The sequence below is a fragment of the Muscardinus avellanarius genome (assembly GCF_963383645.1).
Source record: "Muscardinus avellanarius genome assembly, chromosome: 10".
Taxonomy (NCBI): domain Eukaryota; kingdom Metazoa; phylum Chordata; class Mammalia; order Rodentia; family Gliridae; genus Muscardinus; species Muscardinus avellanarius.
In genome coordinates, this window is record NC_137796.1 from 58863975 (window position 1) to 58887590 (window position 23616).

The following is a 23616-nucleotide window of genomic DNA, read 5'->3' on the forward strand; positions in this document are numbered from 1 at the left end:
AGATGGTGAGACCAGAAGTGGGTGGTAGAGAATCTGAGCTCTGGGGAAGGGGTTTGGGAGGATGGGATCCAGACCCTCCAACTGCTGGATGGCCCTGGGATAGCTAGAGATTTTCTTACCCATCCCTTGACTCTCTCCTGGTTTCAGGCGGCTACATTGGATTTGAAATCAAAAGAGGAGAAGGATGCTGAGTTGGACAAGAGGATCGAGGCCCTTCGGCGGAAAAATGAGGCCCTCATCCGGCGCTACCAGGTGCCCTAGCCCCGCCCTGGGAGACCCCATCCCCTCCTCCCCGCAGTGAGTTTTCCTCACCTCTCCCTTCCTTAAAACCTTTCCATGGCTCCCCATCGCACTCAGGATAAAAGCCAAAGGCCTTAGCCTGCCATTCCTTCCTTCATTGCTTCATTTATTCATTCATTTGTTCATTCACAGGGACCACTGAGGTCCTCACTTTACCAAGCTTTTTAGTGAATGGGGCCGGGGATCCAGCCCTAACTGAGACAGCCCCAGGCCTTTCCTTCTCGGGCTCACAGTGCAGTCAAGGAGAGCCCTGTCCTCCGGTAATGTCAAGGCAGACTGGACAAGGCAGGCTGGGATGGGGGAATTTAAAGGTCTGTGGAAGTCCAGAGGGGGCCCCTGACCCAGCCTAGGGATAACTAAGAGGGCATCCTGGAAGAGGAGCCTCTGAGGTGTAAAGGGTGAGTAGACATTGGGCGGCTGAAAAAGAGAGGGAAGCTGGGTATGGTGGCGAACGCTTATAATCCCAGCATTTGGGAAGCAGAGACAGGAGGATGACGGTTTGTGGCCAGCCTTAGCTTTTAAATTTTATTTATATTAATTAATTAATTAATTAATTATTAATTAATTATTGGTGGTACTGGGGTTCCTGGAGGCCCTTCTACCTCCAGGCTACACTCCCAGACCTATTTTTACATTTTTATTTGGAAACAGGGTCTCCTAAGCCAGCGCGCGGCTGGCTTCGAACCTACGCAATCCTCCTGTCTCTGCCTCCCAAGCGCGGGGATTATAAGCGTGCGCCACCACGCCCGGCCTAATTATTTTTTTAATATTTATTTACTTATTTATTTTTTGCAGATCTGGGAATGGAACTCAGGGGCATTTGACCTCCGAGCTACACCCACTGCCCTATTTGTTTTTATTTTTTATTTTGAAACAGGGTCTCACTGAGTTGCAGAGGGTAAGTAGCTGAGGCTGTTCCTGAACTGCAGTCCTCAGGTCTCAGCCTCCCGAATGCTGGGATTACAAGCGTGCTCCACCACGCCCGGCTGGCACACACTTTTAATCCCAGCATTTGGGAGTCTGAGACCGGAGGATCACAGTTCACGGATAGCCTCAGCTACCAAGTGAGGCCCTTTGCAACTCAGTGAGACCCTGTTTCAAAATAAAGAATAAAAAGTAGGGCTGGGGGTGTAGCCCAGAGGTAGAATGTCCCTAAGTTCCTTCCAGGAACTGCAAAAAAAAAAACAAAAAAAAACAAAAAACAAATAAATAAATAATAAAATAAATAAATAAGCTGGCCATGGTGGTGCACGCTTGTAATCCGAGCATTTGGGAGGCTGAGACCGGAGGATCGCGGTTTGCAGACAGTCTTAGCTAATTAGTGAAACCTCTGCAACTCAGTGAGACCCTGTTTCAAAATAAAGAATAAAAAATAGGGCGGGGGTGTCGCTCAGAGGTTCAGTGGCCCTGGGTTCCATCCCCAGACCCACAAAAACAAACAAACAAACAAAAATAAAGAATAAAAAATAGAGCTGGAGGTGTAGGTCAGAGGTAGAATGCCCTGAGTTCCATCCCCAGTACCACAAAAAAAAAAAAAAGAAGAAGGAGAGGGGATCCTGCCTTAGGCAGAGGGAACAGTTTGGGCAAATATCTGGATATAAGAGGGGGCGTGGAGCTTCAGTAGGAGTCAGTTGGGGGGCATCGGCCTAGAGAGCTTAGCAGGGACCAGCCCATGGCTGCCACCAGGCTGGGGGTTTGGACTTTTCCTTCAGGGTACTGGGGAGCCATGGAAGGCTTTGAGCAAGAAGGGGACCAGGCCAGAAGAGCTCCTTAGAGCTGTATGGCTACTGTATGGTGGTGGATGGGAGGAGGTGTACTGAAGCCGGGGGTCAGGCAACCGGAGCAGGGACCCCAGGGAGAGAGGAGGCGCCGGCGCAGGCAGTTTTGTTGGGCTGTTGGGAGGCTCCCGGTGACTGAGGGCTGCAGAGGATATTTGAGAGAGGCAAGGCCTGTGTGTAGGTGTTTGGGCTGTCCTTGAGATGGGGCCTGGGAGGAATAGTGGGCATCATTTATTCATTCTTCATGTGTCCATTCATTTTTTTTAAATACTGAGTTTTGTTGTACGTCAGGCAGTGCTCTAAGCTCAGGGACCGTATCAAGGAATAAGCAGATAACCCTGTTCTGTAGTGAGTAGGGGATGAGAACAGAGACGAGCAGGGGACCTGAGTTCTGTAGAGGTCAAGGAATGCCCCTTGAGAGGGCATTCTTAATCTGAGGCCTGAGGAGTTGCAGGGTGAAGAGGATCTCTGGAAGGGAGAGTTCCTGACCCGGGAACAGCTGCTGCAAAGGCCCTGAGGCAGGTCTGAGCTTACTGTTCTAGGAACAGTAAGAAGGCCAGTCTGAATAAGAGGGAGGAAGAGAGGGCCTCTTGTCAGGGCCAAGGAGGGCAGATGTGCTAGGGCCCATTGCCTGTGCAGAAGCTGGTCACGCAGACGGGAGGGGTCTGAGCAGGGAACAACACGGCAGTGCGAAGGATGATGTCAGAATGACTAGCCTTCTTGCCTAGAGCCTTGGACGGAGGCCTGGGCCGGGGTAGGCTCATCGGGAGTGCGGTCCTGTTGGTGGACAGGGCCCTTGACACTCCCCTGCCCTTGTGGTTGCTCCTAGGAGATTGAGGAGGACCGTAAAAAAGCTGAGCTCGAGGGCGTGGCCGTGACCGCACCGCGGAAGGGCCGCTCAGTGGAGAAGGAGAATGTGGCCATTGAGGCGGTAAGCTTGTCCCCCATATGGGGGCCCCTGAGAATGGGGAGAAGGGAGGAGCTGGAGGCCTGGGGGCCAGGAACCCACAGCTACTCCAGACCATGGGCGGCCTCAGTCCTGGCTGCTGGCCTCTGGGCCTGGGGCGTCCTAGTCTCCTGGTGACCGTACTAACCCCCTCTTTCTCTCCTAGGAAAAGGGCCTGGGTCCCTCGCGGAGGTCTCCTGGGACCCCTCGGCCCCCAGGGGCCAGCAGGGGTGGGCGAACCCCCCCACATCAGGGAGGCCGGCCAGGTGTGGGCCGGGCATCTCGCAGCTGGGAGAACAGCCCCGGGGAGCAGCCTCGAGGAGGAGCTGGGGGCCGTGGCCGCAGGGGACGGGGCCGAGGGTCCCCCCATCTCTCAGGAGCTGGAGACACCTCAACCTCCGACCGCAAGTCCAAGGTAGGAGCCGGGCCAGGCGCGGTGCCCTGGCTGAGGCCGACCCCATCTTGTTTCTCCCCATCATCGTCTTCCTCTTCATACTTGTTCTCAAGTGGACTATTTACTCTTCTCCATTTGTTATTTTTGTGGTGTTGGGGATTGAATCCAGGGGCATTCTACCTCGGAGCTACACCCACAGCCCTATTTTAAGAGTCTCCCTACACGCTGGGCATGATGGCGCACACTTGTAATCCCCGCGCTTGGGAGGCGGAGACAGGAGGATTGCGCAGGTTCGAAGCCAGCCGCGCTGGCTTAAGAGACCCTGTTTCCAAATAAAAAATATAAAAATAGGTCTGGGAGTGTAGCCGGGAGGTAGAAGGGTTTCCAGGAACCCCAGTACCACCAAAAAAAAAAAAGAGTCTCCGCACTTGCTGAGGGTGTCCTCAAACCTGCAATCCTCCTGTCTCACCCTCCCAAACACTGGGATTATAGCCGTGCACCCCTGTGCCCGGCTTGTGTCTTTTAGCCCCTCCGTCTGGCATGTTCGCCCCACTTTGCCCTCCCCTTGCTGTGTGCACTCCTGTCCTGCCTGTCTGCCTTCTCGCACCTCCACTGCAGGCTTACCTGCTCCTCTCTCCCCTTCTCTCTCCTCCGGCACCGTCAGTGTGCTGTGCTGCTGTGTCAGGCCATGTGTGTGTTTTCTGTTTATGTCTGTCTCCGCTATGTAAATCTTGCCTTATCTTTTTATTTTTTTTGCAGTACTGGGGATGGAACCCAGGGGCCTTCTGCCTCCAGGCTACACTCTCAGACCTATTTTATATTTTATTTGGAAACAGGGCCTCGCTAAGTTGTTGAGTGCCTCACTAAGTAACCTGCGTGATCCTCCTGTTTCAGCCTCCTGAGCACTGGGATTACAAGCGTGTGCAACCACACCCGGCGTTGATTCTTGATCTTACATGGGAATTATGATTGGGTTAAAGCTCCATTGTAAGCATTCTGTGACATCATGCATCAAAGACCCTAGAGCAGGTGCTCAGCAGATGTGGATGTTTACTTTGGACACACTGAAGTGCTGTAACAAAAAGACCTCCAAATGCTAGGCAAGGCTCTGTTACAAAAACAAAACGAAAATGGAATGCCTAGGGGTCTTAGCTCAGAGGTATAATCAAGTACCTTGGTTGGATTCACAGTACCAAAAGAGGAAAGGGACCGTAAAATGCCATGGCCAGAGTGCTTAGGCCATGAGTGAGAAGAGTTGGATCAGTTGGGCCCCATGATGTCGCTGTGGGACCCAAGTTCCTGCCTTTTTTTTTTTTTTTTTTTTTTTTTTTTTTTTTTGCGGTACTGGGGATGGAACCCAGGGGCATTCTACCTCTGAGCCACACCCAAGCCCTATTTTTTATTCTTTATTTCGAAATAGAGTCTCACTGAGTTGCAAAGGACCTCCCTAAGTAGCTGAGGTTGTCTGGGAACCTCTGGTCTCAGCCTCCCGAATGCTGGGATGACAAGCGCGCACCACCTCACCCGGCTAAATTCCTGCCTTTTATTGCTTGATCACCTAGCGCGTGGTCATTGTTCTTACGGTAGAGGCTGCACTGACGGACGAGGGCCAGTCCACAGGAAGGGAGAGGAGAGTGAGCAGCTGAGTGTACAGCTACAATCCTCGGCGTGGGAGGCTGACACAGCAGGGTCTCAGGTTAGAGGCCAGCCTCAGTGACTTAGTGAGACCGAGTTTCACATAAAAAGGGAGCCGGGCGTGGTGGCGCACACGTGTAATCCTAGCGTTTGAGAGGCTGAGACAGGAGGATCGCGGCTCACGGACAGCCTCAACTACGTAGTGAGGCCCTTTGCAACTCAGTGAGACCCTGTTTCAAAATAATAAAAAATAAGGCTGAGAAGCCAGGCATGGTGGCTCACGCTTGTAATCCCAGCATTTGAGAGGCTGAGAAAGGAGGATCAGGGTTCACGGACAGCCTCAGCTACTTAGTGAGGCTCTCAGCTACTTAGACCCGGTTTCAAAATAAACAATACAAAATAGGGCTGGGGGTTTAAGTTGGAGGAAGAATGCCCCTGTGTTCAGTCCCCAGCACCAAAAAAGAGAAGAGCCTGAGCATATTTTTTTGCACATTCTATTGGTAAGAACCTAAATTCCTGGCCACACCTAACTGCAAAGGAAGCTGGGAAATGAAAAACGTCACCTCCAGCTTTTGGGCTGTGCGCTCTAGAGCTTTGTTGCTGTGGAAGAAGGCGAGAAAGGATTGTGGGGGATCGCTAGTTACCTGCTAGGTACTCCTGTTGTTGCTGGTTTTTTTATTTTTGTGTGTGTGTGGTACTAGGGATTTAACTCAGGTACCTCCGAGCTATAACCCTCAGCCCTACTTTTTATTCTTTTTATTTATTATTATTGTTTTGTTGTTTTGTTGTTGTTGTTGTTGTTGTTGTTATTATTATTATTATTATTATTATTGTTTGCAGTACTGGGGATGGAACCCAGGAGCATTCTGCCTCCAAGTTACAGCCCTATTTTTGATTGAAACAGGGTCTCACTTGATTGCAAAGGGCCTCACTAAGTAGTAGCTGAGATTGTCCATGAACCACGATCCTCCTTTTTCAGCCTCTCCAGTGCTGGGATTACAAGCATGCGCCACCACGCCCGGCCCTTATTCTTTTTATTTATTTAATTTATTTTTTTGTGGTACTGGGGGCGGAACCCAGGAGCTTTTCTACCTCCGGGCTATACTCCCAGACCTATTTTATATTTTATTTGGAAACAGAGTCTCACTAAGTTGCTGAGAGCCTCACTAAGTAGCTGAGGCTGGCTTCAAACCTGTGCCATCCTCCTGTCTCAGCCTCCCAAGCATGGGGATTATAAGTGCGCCACCACGCTTGGCTGCGACCTTGTTTCAAAAATAAAAGATAAAGGATTGGAGCCGGGTGTGGTAGCACACACTTGTAATCCCAGCGTTCAGGAGGCTGAGACCGGAGGATCACAGTTCGTGGACAGCCTCAGCTACTTAGTGAGGCCCTTTGCAACTCAGACCCTGTTTCAAAATAAAGAATAAAAAATAGGGCAGGGGTTGTAGCTTGGAGGTCGAATGCCCCTGGGTTCCATCCCCAGGCCCGCCAAAAAAAAAAAAAAAAAAAAAAGATTGGGAGTATAGCTTGGAGGTAGAGTGCCCCTGGGTTCCATCCCCAGTACCAAAAAGAGTTCCTTAAATTTTCAAATTGGGTCTCCCTAATTTGCTGAGAACCACATCACTATGTTGCTGAGGCTGGTCATGAACCAGCGATCCTCCTGTCTCAGCCTCCCAGGTACAGGGATTATAGGCACGCACCACCATGCCCAGCCATGTTACCCTTGGTTGAGGAATTCTTTCGGATGCCTGGTGTCTCGTCTTTGTCCCCCCAGGAGTGGGAGGAGCGGCGCAGACAGAACATTGAGAAGATGAATGAGGAAATGGAGAAGATCGCAGAGTATGAGCGCAACCAGCGGGTCAGTACCTCAGAGGCTGGGGGTGTTGAGTGGCCTGAGCCAGGGAGCCGGCCAACCCCGCCCTGTGCCTGCAGGAAGGGGTGCTGGAGCCCAACCCGGTGCGGAACTTCCTGGATGACCCCCGCCGGCGCAGTGGGCCCCTGGAGGAGCCTGAGAGAGACCGTAGGGAGGGCAGCCGACGGCATGGGCGCAATTGGGGGGGCCCGGACTTTGAGCGGGTGCGCTGTGGCCTGGAGCAGGAGCGGCAGGTAAGTGCTGGGAGCTGGGGTCCCTCCGCGTTCTTTGTGGGCTGAGCACCAGGCACAGCAGGGACCTAGACAGACCAGGTCTCACATTTTATGTCAGGTTCAGCATTTAGCATTTCGTTTTTGCTGTTTTATTTCTTGCTACAACAAATCACCCCCCCCCCCCCTTTGTGTGTGTGTATGTTACTGGGGATTGAACCCAGGGACATTCTACATCTGAGCTACACTCCCATTTTTTTTTTTTTTTTTGGTGGTACGGGCTTCCTGGAAACCCTATTACCTCTGGGCTACACTCCCAGATCTATTTTATATTTTTATTTGGAAACAGGGTCTCTTAAGCCAGGGTGGCTGGCTTCGAACCTGCGCGGTCCTCCTGTCTCCGCCTCCCAAGCACGAGGATTACAAGCATGAGACACCAGGCCCAGCAACACCCCCATTTTTTTACTTGGAAACAAGGCCTTGATAAGTTGCTGAGGTTGGCCTTGAATATGTGATCTTCCTGTCTCAGCTTCCCAAGTGCTGGGATTACAAACGGGGGCAGCTCACCTTATTCTTGATAATGCGGCTATTTATGAGGCACCTGTCACATGGCAGGTGCTTGCTGAGGGCTGTGTCCAGGAAAAGAGGGAAGGCCACCGGGCGTGGTGGCGCATGCTTGTAATCCCAGCATTTGGGAGGCTGAGAACGGAGGATCGCAGTTCACAGACAGCCTCAGCTACTTAGTGAGGCCCTCCGCAACTTAGTGAGATCCTGTTTCAAAATGAAGAATAAAAAATAGAGCTACACCTTGGAGGTCAAATGCCCCTAGACCCGCAAAAAAAAAAAAAAAAAAAAAAAAGTATAAGAATACTAAATAGGGCTGGGGGTGTAGCTCAGAGGTTGAATGCCTTGGGTTCAATCCCCAGACCCACCAAAAAAAAAAAAAAAAAAAGAGGGAAAGGCCGCTTCCCTCACGCCAGCCAGTCCCTGTAGAGCTTTATGGTATGTTTGGGGGACTTCCTAAGGTTAATATTGTTTACTCTGTATCTACTGGGCTCCCAGCAGTGCTTTTTGCCCTTTTATTATTTTTATGGTGCTAGGGAAGGAGCCCAGGGCCTCATGCATGCGAGGCAAGGCTCTACCACTGAGCAACCCCACCACCCCCCAGGCTGTGTGTCAGGTGCTGGGGTTTATCTGATTGGAGTTGACTAGGTGTCCGGCTAATGAGAGGTCAGGTGATATCTAAAGTGTGGCTACCAGAGGAGCCCAGCAGGGCGAGGATTGGGGGTGCTGCTTAGCGAAGACATGGGCAGAGCCTCTCCAGGCCACCTGAGCCCTTCTGTCCCTGCCTCCTCACCTCCTCCCTGTGACCTTGAGCCCTGGCTGGGTTGGGGAGGGGCAAGGTGGGGAGCTGGCGAGCTGACTGCCCATGGCTGGGCAGGGCCGCCGGGCAAGCCCAGGCTGTGCTGGCGACATGACGCTGTCCATGACGGGCCGGGAGCGCTCAGAGTACCTGCGCTGGAAGCAGGAGAGGGAGAAGATCGACCAGGAGCGGCTGCAGCGGCACCGCAAGCCCACCGGCCAGTGGCGGCGGGAGTGGGACGCTGAGAAGACTGATGGAATGTGAGTGCTCTCCGCTCACCCGCCTTACTCCTTTGTGTCTTGCTTGAGCAACAGTGGTCTTTGGCTGTATGGTATGCCCAATTTTTTTTTTTTTTTTTTGGCTATTACTGGGGATGGATGGAACTCAGGGACATTCTACCTCTGAGCTGTACCCCCAGCTCTATTTTTAATTTTTTTTTGTTTTGTTTTTGCGGGTCTGGGGATGGAACCCAGGGGTATTCGGCCTCTGAGCTTTACCCCCTGCCCTATTTTTTATTCATTATTTTGAAACAGGGTCTAACAGTTGCAAAGGCCTCACTAAGTAGCTGAGGCTGTCCGCAAACCGCGATCTTCCTGTCTCAGCCTCCCAAATGTTGGGATTACAAGCGTGCGCCACCACGCCCGGCTTGGTATGCCCAATTTTGATGGTGTGCAAAAGCCATTCTCTCTCCCATGTTTGTGGGTTGCTGGGCTCCGCGTGTCCAGGCCGAGCATTAGGCCACCAGGCTCTGCTCCTTGGTGGAGGTGGAGCTCAGATGTGCTAAGACAAAATCCTTTATTTTTAGCCAACAACAAAGGTAAGGGAGCCAGGCCTGGGTAGTGCCCACCTGCAATCCCTCAGCCACTCAGGAGATCGAAGTTCAAGGCCGGCCTGGGCAATTTAGTGAGACCCTGTTTCAAAAAAAAAAAAAAAAAAAGGCTCAGGATTTAGCTCAGTGGCAGAGCTCTTGCCTAGCATACATGACACCCTGAGCGCGATCCTCAGCATTGCAAAAAAAAGAAAAGAAAGGAATTCCAATACAACAGAGGATCGGGAGTGGGGTAAAAGCTAAAATTTCCTGGGTTTTTTTTTTTTTTTTTGCGATATTGGGGATTGAACTCAGGGGTGTTCTGTACCTCCGAGTTATACCCCTAGACCTGTTTTTCTTTATCTTTTTTTTTTTTTTTTTGCGGGTCTGGGGATGGAACCCAGGGGCATTCGACCTCCTAGTTACACCCCCTGCCCTATTTTTAATTCTTTCTTTCTTTATTTTTTTCGGGTCTGGGGATGGAACCCAGGGGCATTTGACCTCCGAGCTACACCCCCTGCCCTATTTTTTATTCTTTATTTTGAAACCGGGTCTCACTGAGTTGCGGAGGGCCTCACTAAGTAGCTGAGGCTGGCTGCGAACCGTGATCCTCAGGTCTCAGCCTCCCAATGCTGGGATTACAAGAGTGCGCCACCACGCCCGGCATGTTTTTCATCCTTTGTTTTGAAACAGGGTCTCATTAAGTTGCAGAGGGGCTAAATTGCTGAGGCTGACTTCAAACCTGCAATACTCTTTCTTGTCTTGGCCTCCCAAGTACTGGGATTACAAGTGTGGCCCACCATACCCAGCTTTTTATTTCTTATTTAGAAACAGTTTTGTTAGATTTAACCTTGCTAAATTGGGAGGCTAATCTCGAACCTGCAACCCTCCTGTCTCAGCCTCCCAAGCATTAGGATTACAGGTGTGTGCCACCACACCCAGCTGGAATGAGGTTATTATTTTGGACTTAGGTAAGATAGGTAGTGCCGTACTATTTAGGTAGGGGTGCAGGAAAGCCTGTGAGCTCAGGGAGCCTAGGGGAGGTGAGGGAGAGAGCTACTGAAAGGCCTGGGGAAGACTGTTCCAGGAGGTGTCAAAGTCCTGAGGCAGGAGCTTGGTAGAGCCTGCTTAGCTGGCCAGGTGAGAGAGAGACAAGACATACTTAAGGTAAAAGCTGGGATCATGTTGTTTGCAAAGGTATGGGATGACTCAATTTTTATTTTAGGGGCCAGGTTCTGAATCTTTTTCTTTCTGTGTCGAATCACGACAGCATCAGGTTTGCCTCATATCCGTGCCCCAATCCTGCCCTCCCCTTGTCGTTGGCCTGCTTGGCAGTGTGTTCTCTGATCTGATTCCCACCACTGGCCTCCATCTCTCCTCCCGCCTCGCCTCTGGCACTCCACTCTGGCACTCCACGTTCCCCCAGCTCAGCCGTTTCTCTCTTCCCAGGTTCAAGGATGGCCCCACCCCTGCCCCGCAGGCGGCCCACCGCTATGGTGAGTGGGGTGCTGGATGTACTGAGGCAGCCCGCCGGGCCGGGTGCGTGCTGGGGAGGTGCTTTGTGCCATGGCCACCTTCCCCAACTCCTGGGTTCTGTTGCAGATGATCAGGCCTGGGCACGGCCCCCGAAGCCCCCCACTTTTGGGGAGTTCCTGTCACAGCATAAAGCAGAGGTCAGCAGCCGTAGGAGGAGGAAGAGCAGTCGACCCCAGGCCAAGGCAGCGCCCCGTGCCTACAGGTGGGGAAGCCCCTTCCCCGTGGCGTCTCAGCCCTGGCGGCGTCCTGGCTCATTGTAGGCACGGGGCGTCTGTCCGACTTGACCCTGCTTCCCTTAGGCACTTGCTCCGGGCCTGGATCCTGGCTGGACTCCCAAGTGTCCCCTTTTCTCCTTGCTTCATTCATCTGCTTCTGCCCCTGGGCTGCCTCCACTTGTCTAGTCCTGACAGCTGGGGACATGTAGCAGCCTGTTCCTTCTCAGAGCAGCATGCAGGGTTCTCTCTGGGGCCAGAGTGGGAGGGCAGAGGCCCTTCCTCCTGACCGCCACTACCCAGGCCTCCCTCACCTGTTTCTTGTCTTCCTTCCAGTGACCATGACGACCGCTGGGAGACAAAAGAGGAGGCAGCGTCCCCAGCCCCCGAGGCCCCAGAGCCCGCATCTCCGGAGGAGCCGCCCATGCAGGTGAGGCGGGCAGTGCGTGTGGGGGCACCCGGGGCCCGCGCCCTTCCCTTGACCGCTAGTGTTCCCCCGCAGCCTCCAGAGTACCCTGTCCCTGCCCCTGCCCACCGGCCTCCTGAGGACGAGGGGGAGGAGGAGGAGGAGGAGGAGGAGGAGGAGGAGGAGGAGGAAGATGAAGAATGGGAGGACGTGAGCGAGGATGTGACAGAGGATGAGGAGGAAGGGGAGGAAGAGGAAATCGAGGAGGAGGAAGAAGAGGATGCCGAGGGGCTGGTAGAAGAACCAGCTGGAGACCACCCACCCCAAGAGGCCGAGCCTGCCGGGAGTCCTGCCAGTGAGCAGGCCAGCACAGCGCCTTCCGGGCCGGAGGAGCCGCTTCCCCAGGACCCTGCCACGCCGTCCAGCCCCTTCTCGCCGCCCAGTGGCCACCAGCCTGTGTCCGACTGGGGTGAGGAGATGGAGCTGAATTCTCCCCGGACCACCCACCCGGCTGGTGCCCTCTCCCCGGGTGAGGCCTGGCCTTTTGGGAATGCATGAAGCTGGCTGCCTGTGTGTATGCATAAAGGGTGTGGCTGGGCCCTGAGACCCCATGTGCCCGCAGCGCTGGTAGCTGGGCAGGGCAGTCCATGTCCCCTCTGTGCTGTTATGCCCCTGTCTCTGGAATGCCCACTCCCAGAGCCTGCCCAGGTCATTGAGAGTCCTCTCCCCAATAAAGAATTCATATCCTTAATGACATTCCCCCAAGTGTGTCCTTAGCCCCTTCTAACTCTCCTTGGGCCTTCTCTCTTTGGGTGGGGAGGCACTTGTGGGTCAAAGGGCTTGACTGGGCCTCCTCTTCCCCAGGAGGTGACCAGCCAGCCCCTGCCTCCCTGGAGAGTGGGCCCAGCCTCCCAGGAACTCAGAAAGTTGAAGAGGAGGGGTCTGAGGCGACTCCAGGTGTGGGGGGTGCATGGGGAGGGTGGCCAGCCTGCCTTCTCTTCCTTGGGCCAAGGGGGGAGAAGGGCTTGGGCCCAGCGGGCTGGGGTGGAGCTCTGGGATAGTGGTGGGTCCTGGGTTTGAAGTTCAGAAGCTGGGCTGCCCTAGGGTGGGCCTGAGCTTAGGACCACTGGGTAGAGCTAAGGGAAGGGTCTGTAGGGCTCAAGTGAATAGAAAGCAAGGACGCGATTACACTTCATGAGAATTTAAGAGTAGAAGTCCACCTGACTTTTGGAAAACAAAGTGGGGCGTGGCTAGCTGCTGGAGGAGGAGCCAGAGGCGGGGTTACAAATTTGAATGGACTCTGAGGTAAAAAGTAAGAATGGAAGCCTGTTGTGACGGCTTTTTAATCTCAGTACTTGGGAGGCTGAGACAGGAGGACCACAGGTTCGTGGCCAGCCTCAGATACTCAGTGAGGTCCTCTGCAACTGAGTGAGATCCTGTTTCAAAATAAAAGCCAGGAGTGGTGGCGTGCATTTGTAATCCCAGCGTATGGCAGGCTGAGACAGGCGGATTGAGGTTCGCAGAAAGCTTCAGCTACTTAGGCCATTTGCAACTCAGACCCTGTTTCAAAATAAAGAATAAATAGGGCTGGGGGTGTACCTTGGAGGTAGAATGCCTCTGGGTTCCATCTCTAGTACTGCAAAAAAAAAAAAAAAAGATAAAGAATTAAAAGTAGGTCTTGGGGTGTAGGTCTTGGGGAGAGGTAGAATGCCCCAGGTTCAATCCCCGGTACTGCAAAAACAAAAAGTAAGAATGGAGCCGTGCATAGTGGCGCATGCTTTTAATTCCAGTACTTGGGAGGCTGAGATGGGAGGATCATAGGTTCTCAGCAAGCCTCAGTTACTTAGTGAGGCCCTCTGCAACTTAGTGAGATCCAGTCGCAAAATTAAAAAAAAAAAAAAAAAAAAAGGTCTGGGCATGGTGGCACATGCTTGTAATCCCAGCATTCTGAAGGCTGAGACTTGAGGCGGTTTGCAGACAGCCTTAGCTACCTAGCGAGGCCCTTTGCAACGCAATGAGACTCTTTTTCAAAAAATAAAAAGACTAAAATATAGAACTGGGAGTGTAGCTCAGAGGTAGAATGCCCCTGGGTTCCATCCCCAGTATCACAAAAAAAGAAAAAAAGAAAAGAAAAGAAGAAAGTAGCTGGGCGTGGTGGCGCATACTTGTAATCCCAGCACTTAGGAGGCTGAGACAGGAGGATTCGGGTTCACAGCCAGCCTCAGCTACTTAGTGAAGCTATCCTCAACTTAGAAATAGGACTTGGGGGTGTAGCTCAGAGGTAGAATGTACCCGGGTTCCATCGCTAGTACTGCAAAAAATAAAATAAAATAAAAAGGTGGGGGGCGAGCTGAGGGTGTAGCTCAGAGGTAGAATGCCACTGGGTTCAATCAATCCTTAGTACTTAGGGGAAAAAAAAGTATGGGAGGCAGGGGATATAGCTTAGTGGTAGAGCACTTGCCTGGTACTCATGAAAAATGGGGAGTATTGGATTTAGCTGTGGGCAGGCATAGAGTTGGGGGTGCAACCAAATGAGAATTTAATAGGAATGTGGACCCAATTAGAACTTGGGGCCCCATGAAGTGGGGGTAAGAGGCCACATCCCTTCTCCACCTCCAGTGGGTAGGAGCCAGGTTGGGAATTGGTGCACCTCCCCTGCTGACTGGGGGAGCCCAGGAAGGCTGGTGAGAATGCTGGGGGAGGGGGGGAGGGCGGGACCCCAGGCTCTCTAGGAACCTGGCCAGGACCTTGAAATGTCTGAGGCTGAGCTCTGTCTTTGGCCACGTGTTGTCTGGGCGACCATGTTCTGGCGGTAGAGAGCTGAGGGTGTACGCCGAGCGAGCGGTGAGTCCACTGAGGATTAAGGGTCAGAGACCCCTAAACCGCTTAGCGCCTGACAGGCTGCAGCCAGGCTGGATTGGGATGAGGGGCAGGGCCGGATGGGAGAGGTAGGGAGGCTGTTTCCCTCGCTGACAGCTGCTTCTCTCTGCAGAGGCCAGCCCCGAGGGCCAGGAGACAGCGGAGATCGCCGACTTCCAGAGGGTGCGTTTCTGCAAGGTGGTGGCGGCCGCTCCGCTCCCAGGGGCCGCCCGTTGACCCTGCACGCTGGACCCTGCCTCTGCGCTCCGCACTAACCCACCGCCTCGCTCCTCTGCTTCTGCCACACTCCGGCCAGAGAGGGTTAAATGTAAGGGGGGAGGACCCAGGGCCAGTGTATATGGGGCGGGGCCAGGGCAGTGGTCTAAATTAGGCGCACTTGGTCTGGGCCCCACTTCGAGGTGCCCGGATGACTGAGACCCCCTCCGAGGTAGCCCCCCATGGAGGCCACCGGGGTTTAAGATGCTGGGCCCCAAGCCGAACCTCCCATCTCCAGGAGCTTACACCTGGGGCATGGCAGATAGCCGGTCGCCGTCCCGAGGACTTGACTCACGTGGGCTCCGGCCCGCTCATTAAAAGCAGTGCTTCCGCTAACCTTTGAACCGTGTTTCTGGCGGGACTGGCAGGTGGCTGTGCTTGGCGGGCTTTTCTGTGGTGTAAGAGGCGGGAGGAGGGGGTCTTCTTTCTCCCCCCTGATTTGCCTTCCCTCCCCCCTCCTGCAGGCCGCCCCGAATTCCTGAAGACGCTGCTGGGAGGGGACTGAAGCTTCCCCGCTTGACAGGGAGGGGGCGGAAGGAGGGGGCTTAACCTGGCTCTCCAGGCTGTTTCCTCCTCACAGCCCTCTCTGGACCCCATGGCCCTAGGGCGAGAGAGGAATTGAGGGTGGTGGCGGAGCTGTTGGGGGAAAGGGCGTGCGTGATCAGGCTGAGTAGTGATGCTGTAATCTCATAGCATGAGTTTAGCCCTCTGGATGCTTGAAAGAGCTGGTAGGACGTCTGTCTGTCCGGGCAGGTGCGGCGAGGGCGGGGCTAGGGTGCCTGGGCGGGGCTGGCAGGGGCGCGCCCGCTGGTGGGAGGCCGGCCTCGGCGGGGTGTGGCCAGGGTGCAGTGACCAGGGTCTGGGTCAGGGGGGCGTGGGGCCTGGACTAGAGGCCAGAGGAGGCTGGAGTCCACGGATTAGAAGGAAGGGGAGTCAGAACAGGACTGGGTGAGGCTGACGAGGGTGGGGACCGGAGCCCAGGCCAGCTTGAGCCTGGGAAGGGATGGGGGCGGGCTGGGGGCCTGCGGGTGCCCGAGGTGCCGGGCTCGGGAGAAGGGGCGGGCCTCCGGGGGCGGGGTCACGATGCCCCCGTAGATGGTGGTTGGCGGGAGGCCGGGCGGGGCGGGGCCGGGCGGGGCGTGGCCGGGGCGTGGCCAGCGGGCGGCGGGCGAGCGGGCAGCGATGCGGGGCACGAGCTGCGTGGGCGGCGGCGGCGAGAGCCCGGGCGGCGCGGGGCTGAGCGAGGGCCCGCGGGGCCGCTGGCTGCGCCTGGCCCCGGTCTGCGCCTACTTTCTCTGTGTGTCGCTGGCCGCCGTGCTGCTCGCCGTGTACTACGGCCTCATCTGGGTCCCCGCGCGGCCCCCCGCGGCCCCCGCCGGCCCGCCGCCCAGCGCGCCGGCCCCTCCGTGCGCCGCCCGGCCGGAGCCCGCCGCCGCCTCCTGCCCCCTGGGGGCCCCGGGCGGGCCGCGACCCCCGCTCGAGCTGCCGCCGAGCCGCCGCCGCCGCAGCGACCCCGGCCGCCCGACACCCGGAGAGACGCCCGAAGCCGCGGCGGGGCGAGGGCCCGGGTAGCCGCCCTCCCGCCGGCCCGGACGCCAGCTTGGAGAGCCCGGCGCTCCCCGCGGATGGACGCGCAGCCGCCGACGGCCCGGCTCTAGAATGACATCGCCCAGCGCCGGCATCTTGAAGAATGGGGCGAGGGAGTGCGGGCCGGGCCTCGCCCTTGCGGCACCTCCATGGTCAGGCGGGCCCCCTGCCGCCTGGCGGGCCCGTCCTTCTCTCCTCCTGACCCTCCGCCTGTAGGATTCGAGCCCTGAGCCCACCCTTTCCCTGTCCTGGAATCCCCCTGTCCATCGCAATAAACTCCAGTCCCCGCGGCCGCGTGCTGTGTCTGCTGTTGTCCGCAGAGGCGCCTCCCCTCGTCTCCGAGGAGTCCTTCCTGGAGTCTGGCCTCCCCCTCTCTTGCCGTGGGCCGGCCGTGTGGGCTTTCTCCATCCCCTAGGGGGCTTCTTTCTTCCCTCATCACCTTCAGGTCATTTTTGGGTTAGCTTAGGGAGAAGAGACTTGTCAGTACCAGGACTGTTGAAGGTCAGACGGTGTGAAGGAACTGATGTGCTTGGGGCAGAGAACAAGCGCCTTTCTGAAGAGAGGCAGAGGGTCCGCCCTCAATGTTACAGCGGGGGAGACAAAATAGGGTTCTGAGAATTGCTGTTAGTGTAGTTGCAATGTTGAGGACAGAGCTAAACCCTCCTGAGGTCTCAGGGTGCAGCTAGGAAGGGATGAGGCTTGCCTTCTTCCGGACATCAGAGAGATGAGGTGGACAGGGGTCTCTGCCTCTGGAAACCACGAGCAAATTGTCCAGGCGCTGTGCTGTCTGCCACGGTGAGTACCACCTCTCTGGTCTGATTGCTGCTGGCAAGCCGAGGCCAGGAAACAGGCTGAGTTTCTGGTGAAGGTATCAGAGGTGCTTGAGTGGATTTTCACTCCCGGGGGCCTGAGGCCTGGCCCCTGGGCAGGGCCTGGAGTCCCCCATGCAGAAAGTGGCATTCCTGTCTAGCCTCCCCCTGGGGCTGGAGCTTTCCCAGGAGAGTGGAGCTGAGCCTCTTGCAGATGGGAAGTCCAAGGGCGTGCAGAGGGGGAGTCAGCCCGCTCACTCCCTCTATCCCACCAGCATTCCCCAGGGGTGGGGGGGGGGAGTGCCAGCAGAGGTGGTGGCTGAGGGTGCTGACTCTAGGGCTGGGCCAGCCCTATTCAGACCCTAGTGCTTCCTCTCATCACCTCTAGGACTTTAAACACATTACCCAACCTCTCTGGTCCTGGAAAATGAAGAGCATGGTAGTAGTACTTAGTTGCTGTGAAGATTAAACAGGCGAGGGCTCCAAAGCCTTCAGGACAGTCACCTGTCCTCTCTCCCATCACCTTCCTCCCTCCTGGCTAATGGCTTGGCCCCGGTGGAGGGACCTCTCCATCCTGTTCTCACGGTCTCCTAGCTCTAGGTTCCAGCTCTCTAGCCCATTGGCCCAGTTTCTTGTCTCTGTCTCCGTCTCTACTGTCTCCTCCTTCTCTGTCTCCATCCACATGTATCTGTCTCCCGGTATTGTCTCTGTATCTCTTGTACTCGCTGTCTCTTCTCTGTTGCTCCCCTCCCTCCTTCCCTCCCTCCTCCTTCCCTCCTTCTCATGCTCCCTCTCTCTCTCCCCCTCTCTTTCTCTTCCCCACATCTCCCCCCACCCCGTATTACCCTTTCCATATCACACCTTGCTTTCTCCTTCCTGCCCCCAGCCTCCATTCTCCTCTGGCTGGCTGAGGTGGCTGCGGACCTGTGATCCTCCTGTCTCAGTCTCCCAAGTACCAGGATCATCACATCAAGTTGATTTATTTTTATTTTGGAACAGGGCCTCCCTGGGTTGGTAAGGGTCTTGCTAAGTTGTGGAAGCTGGCCTTGGTCCTGTGATCCTCCTGCCTCAGTCTCCCAAATTCTGGGGTTACAGGTGTGCACCACCATGCCTGGCTGGAACACTTGTTTTTAATTCTCATGGGTGTATTTCTTTCTTTCTTTTTTTTTTTAGTGGTACTGGGGGTGGAACCCAGGGGCTTTTCTACTTCCAGGCTATACTCCCAGACCTTTTTTATATTTATTTGGAAACAGGGTCTCACTAAATTGCTGAGAGCCTCACTAAGTGGCTGAGGCTGTCTTCGAACCTGCGCGATCCTCCTGTCAGCCTCCCAAGCGCGGGGATTACAAGCGTGCGCCACCACGCCCGGCTTCTCATGGGTATATTTCTAAGGGCAGAAATATAACACATTACTGTGTTCTGTGGTGATCTATGTTTAATTTATGGAGGAACCACCATGCAAAGTCTGTATATATTTTGAAGATACAACCAACTGTATTGGCTTATGGCATGTGAGAGGGTTTCGCTGAAGCCAAGGCGCTGAGTGCTAGGGGACCTGGGCGGCCCTGGCTGAGGCCCGAGACTAGAGAAGTTGGAGTTGGGGTGTACAGTGCTTTTCTTCCTCATCTTGGGCTCCCTCTCTTCTCCACACCCTTTGTGCTCCTCCCAATGTCTTTCCTTTTTCTTTTCTCTCCCTTGTCCAGCAATCCTAAATTATATTAAGTAAAATGCAATACTTAAAAAAAAGGCAACACTGTCAGGTATGGTGGTGCATGCCTGTAATCCCAGCAAATTGGGAGACTTGAGACGGGAAGATCGCAGGTTTGCAGCCAGCCTGAGCAACTTGGTGAGGCCAGGTTTCCAAATAAAAATAAAAAGGTCGCCGGGCGTGGTGGCGCACGCTTGTCATCCCTGTGCTTGGGAAGCGGAGACAGGAGGATCGCACAGGTTCGAAGCCAGCCTCAGCTGGCTTAAGAGACCCTGTTTCCAAATAAAAATATAAAATAGGTCTGGGAGCATAGCCTGGAGGTTAAAGGCCCCTGGGTTCCATCCCCAGTACCACTAAAAAATAAAACAAAATAAAAAGGTCTGGGGGTAGAATGTCCCTGGGTTCCATCCCCAGTCAAAAACAAAACAAAACAACAAACAAACAAACACTCTCTTCTGCAACCTCTGACTGGCTCCTTTTACAGTCCGGAGGAACCTCAAAGAGATGAATGACTGTCCTTCCTGGGTTTTAGGATCTCAAAAAGATTCCAAAAACTGTTGTGACCTATCCACAAGTGTGTGTGTGTGTTTGTTTCCCTCTGAGCTATACCCCCAGCCCTTTTTATTTTTTGTTTTGAAACAGTCGCCCTAGTTTGCTGAGAGTGTTGCTCAAGGGAGGGTCCTACTAGTCAAGCAAGGCCTGTGGCAAGCTTGGGCACAGAGCTGGTGATGGCCAGACCCCTGAAGCTGGTGGCGATCCACCAGTGGGGGGCAGTGCTGGGGTGACCATGACAGCCCTGGACCTGCCCTTAGGGGTTTCACTTTCCAGTGGCGACAGCCCTGGCGTGGGGGAGCTCAGGGTGCTGAGGGAGCAAGAGGGGGGGTGCCCTTCTCAACTTGGGGATCAGGAAAGGCTGCCCAGAGTAGGTACCCTAATCACATTCTATGACTTCTTCCTGTGAGCGAGGCAGTTTGACCTCAACTATTCCTAATTCTTCCTGTGCAGTAGGTTTGGGGCCCAGTGATCCAGGCACCTGTCAGTCAGGAGCTCCTTAGCATTCCTAGGAGACCCGGATGTCTGGTTCTTCCCTATTGGTGAACCAAGGGACTTCCCTTCAATCTGATTGGACGAACTTGGGTCACACCACCACCTCAGACCCAGTGCCTTTGCTGGGAGATTTTCAGGTGCTGATTGGTTCCTGCACCACTTACAAGTGAAGGCAGGATTATTTATTTATTTATTTATTTATTTATTTATTTATTTATTTATTGCAGTACTGGGGATTGAGCTCTAGGACATTCTATCTCTGAGCGACACCCCCGCCCTATTTTTAATTTTCTTATTTGGAAACAGGACCTCATTAATTTTCAGAGGCCATGGTGGCCCACTCTTATAATCTCTGTATTTGGGAGGCTAAGACAGGAGGATTACAGGTTCGAGGACAGCCTCAGCAAGTAATGAGACTCTCAGCCACCTAGGAAGACCCTGTTTCAAAATAGAAGAGTAAAATACAGCTGGGGGTGTAGCTAGATCATAGAACGCACCTGACTATTCAATCCCCAGTACCACCACCACCACCACAGCAACAAAGTTTCAGAGGGCCTCACCAAGTAGCTGAAGCTGGCCTCGAACCTCCTGTCTCAGCCTCCCAAATACTGGGACTACGAATGTGCGCCACCACACTCGGCTGAAGGTGGAATGGCAATGACGTTTGAGACCTATCAGCACTCGGTGGTGGACCTGCAAGGGCTGGGGCTGCCGGGAGGGGGCGCTCAAGGGCCTTTGTTTTCTGGCTCCTGACACCCTGCCTGGGTGCCCCTAACTCCTAAATCTGGAATGAGAGAATATATTCGGATATAAATATTCCGGAGAATAAATCCGGAATATACATGGAGGCACGTGCGAGGAGTCTGCTGGTCCAATCCCGTATCCATCGTCTGCAGTTCTGAATCCCTAAAACCTCTGATAACTTTAAATATTTTGGGAAGAGGAGAATTTTGCCCCGTCTTATGTGTGTGTGTGTGGGGGGAACCCAACTAACAGGAATTACTTATAATATTTATGTTTATCCCCTTTAGTGTAAATATTCGCACATCTTGTTGCAAAAATATTAACCTGTCTGCTGGGGGCAGGGTGGGAGCCTTTACCTCAGGTCCCTGGGAATATTACAAAATACACGGCCTTCGCCCAGAATTGCCTTTCTAAAATTGGAACAGTTGAGTTCTAAAATGCACCTGTCCCCAAAGACTACAGCTGAGGGGTTGTGGACCTGTAACTTGGCTTGCTGCCAAACCTAGAGTTATCTTAATTATTGGTTCAGCATTTATTTAATGGCTTTGGGAAGAAACTAATTTTCCATGGCGATTGTTTTTCAAGAGAATGATACTCATTTATGAAACCCCCTCCGTTAATGATATGCTATTTTTAGTTGTTGTAGGGGTGTAAGTGTGTGTGTGTGTGTGTGTGTGTGTGTGTGTGTGCGCGCGCACTTGTGATTGTATAGATTTTGGAGAATTCATTTGCAAGTGACAGTATTTTTTTGTTGTCTAGAGATCAAACCTAGGGGTACTCTACAACTGAACTACACTCCCACCCCCCTTTTTTTGTGGTACTGGGGGTGGAACCCAGAGGCTTTCTACCTCCGGGCTATACTCCCAGTCCTTTTTTTTTTTAATATTTTGGTTGGAAACAGGGTCTCACTAAGTTGCTGAGAGCCTAACTAAGTAGCTGAGGCTGGCTTCGAACCCGTGCGATCCTCCTGTCTCAGCCTCCCAAGCGCGGGGATTACAAGTGTGCGCCACCATGCCCGGCTCCCACCCCTTTTTACTTATAATTATTTTGGTGCTGGGAATTGAACTCAGGGGCATTCTATGTCTGAGCTACACCCCCAGCCCTGTTTTTTATTTCTTTTGGCAATACTGAGGATTGAACCCAGGGGCATTCTACCTCCGAGCTACACCTCAGCCCTATTTTTTATTCTTTATTTAGAAACAAGATGACAGGGTCTCACTAATTTGCAGAGGACCTCACTAAGTAGCTGAGGCTGGCTGCGAACCTGTGATCCTCCTGTTTCAGCCTCCCAAGTACTGGGATTACAAGCATGTGCCACCATGCCCGGCTTCAGTTTTATTTTTTATTTTGAAACAAGATCTCACTAAATTTATGAGGGCCTTGCTAAATTGCTGAGGCTGGCCTCAAACCTCTGCAATCTTCCAATTTCAGGCTCCCAAGAACTGGGGTTACAGGTATGTGCCATTATGCCCAGCTTTTTTTTTTTTTTTTTTTTTGTGATACCCGAGAGTGGAACCCAGGGGCATTCTACCTTCAAGCCACACCCCCAGCCCTATATTTTTTATTCTTTATTTTGAGACAGGGTCTCACTGAGTTGCAGAGGGCCACACTAAGTGGCTGAGGCTGTCCACGAACCACGATCCTCCGGTCTCAGCCTCCCAAATGCTGGGATTACAAGCATGCGCTACCACACCTGGCTTTATTTTTTTATTTTGAGACAGGATCTTGCCAAGTTGCTGAAGTTTTCTCTAAATTGCTGAGGTTGACTTCAAATCTGTGATCCTCCTGACTCAGCCACCCAAGTACTAGGATTACTGTCATGCGCCATCATGTTTGGCCTGGCTAGACGTGTGTGTGTGTGTGTGTGTGTGTGTGTGTGTGTGTGTGTGTGTGTGTGTTACTGGGGACTGAACAATCTACACCCCCCCAACCCTTTCTACTTTCTTGTTTGGAAACAGGGTCTGCTGGGTTGCTGAAAGCCACCTCACTGTTGCTGAGGCTGTCCTGGAACCTGTGATCCTCCTGTTTGAGCCTCCCAAGTACTGGGATTAAGGTATGCACCACAATAGCCGGCTGGCCATTTTATTTTATTTTTAATTTTAAGACAAAGTCTTGCTAGATTGCTCAGGCTGGTCTCAAACTTGGATCCTCATGCCTCAGCCTTCTGCTGGGATTGCAGACACGTGCCACCAGGATCAGCATGTGGCATGAAAGTATTTCTATGTGTATGAGTTTGTGTGTGTTTGATCATATCTGTGTGACTGTGTGTATGAAAGCATGTTTGCATGAATGTATAGCATTGTTTTTTTTTTTTTTTTTTTGTGTGTGTGTGTGTGTGGTACTGGGGTTCCCGGAAGCCCTTCTACCTCCGGGCTACACTCCCAGACCTATTTTATAGGTTTTATTTGGAAACGGGGTCTCTTCAGCCAGTGCGGCTGACTTCGAACCTGCGCGATCCTCCTGTCTCTGCCTTCCAAGTGCAGGGATTACAAGCGTGCGCCACCACGCCCAGCAATGTATAGTATTTGTGTGTGTATAAAAATGTTCATGACATTTCTGGGTGCTGGGTGTGGTGTTGCACACTTACAATCTCAGTGCTTGGGAGGCTGAGACGGGAGCATCACAGGTTGGACGCCAGCTTCAGCAAATATTGAGACTCTCATTAACCTAGCAAGGCCTATTTCTAAATAAAAAGAAAATATGGCTGGGGGTGTAGTTCCGAGGTAGAACGTCCCTAGGTTCAAGCCCTTGGATCAAATACAATACATTTCTGGGGTAGGGGTGGTAAGTTTGTATGCTGAAGGAGAATCGCAAGTTTGTGATCACTCTCAGCAACTTAGTAAGGTTTCTAATTCAAAGTAAAAAATAAGTGGGGCGTGATGGCACATACCTGTAAGCCCAGTATTTGAGAGGCTCAGACAGGAGGATCCCAGGTTTGTGGCCAGCCTCAGAAAATTAGTGAGACCCTGTTTCAGTTTTCTTGTTTTGCCTGCCTGCCTGCCTTCCCTCCGCCCTCCCTCCCTCCCTTCCTTCTTTCGTGTGGTGCTGGGGATTGAACCCAGGGGCACTCTTATTTCTGAGCTATACCCCCAGCCCTCCTTTTATTTCTTTATTTTTTGGGGGGTC

At 53.4% G+C, this 23616-nt stretch overlaps 2 protein-coding genes across 2 annotated transcripts; both read left to right on the forward strand.

Annotated features, from left to right (window-relative positions):
* Positions 1–184: 184 nt before the first annotated feature.
* On the forward strand, positions 185–14556 carry CCDC9 (coiled-coil domain containing 9; the record flags this gene model as incomplete). The annotated part of the gene is given in 12 exon segments (XM_080703634.1): positions 185–269; positions 272–297; positions 2908–3006; positions 3191–3439; positions 6828–6911; positions 6986–7159; positions 8577–8758; positions 10756–10802; positions 10909–11044; positions 11391–11929; positions 12325–12417; positions 14453–14556. Coding segments are annotated over 12 exon segments (1818 nt in total).
* A 1221-nt stretch (positions 14557–15777) lies between these two features.
* Positions 15778–16167, forward strand: INAFM1 (InaF motif containing 1; the record flags this gene model as incomplete). Its single annotated transcript, XM_080702093.1, has 1 exon — positions 15778–16167. The coding sequence occupies one exon, from the start codon at positions 15778–15780 to the stop codon at positions 16165–16167; it is 390 nt and encodes a 129-aa protein (XP_080558219.1).
* Between the last annotated feature and the right edge of the window lie 7449 nt (positions 16168–23616).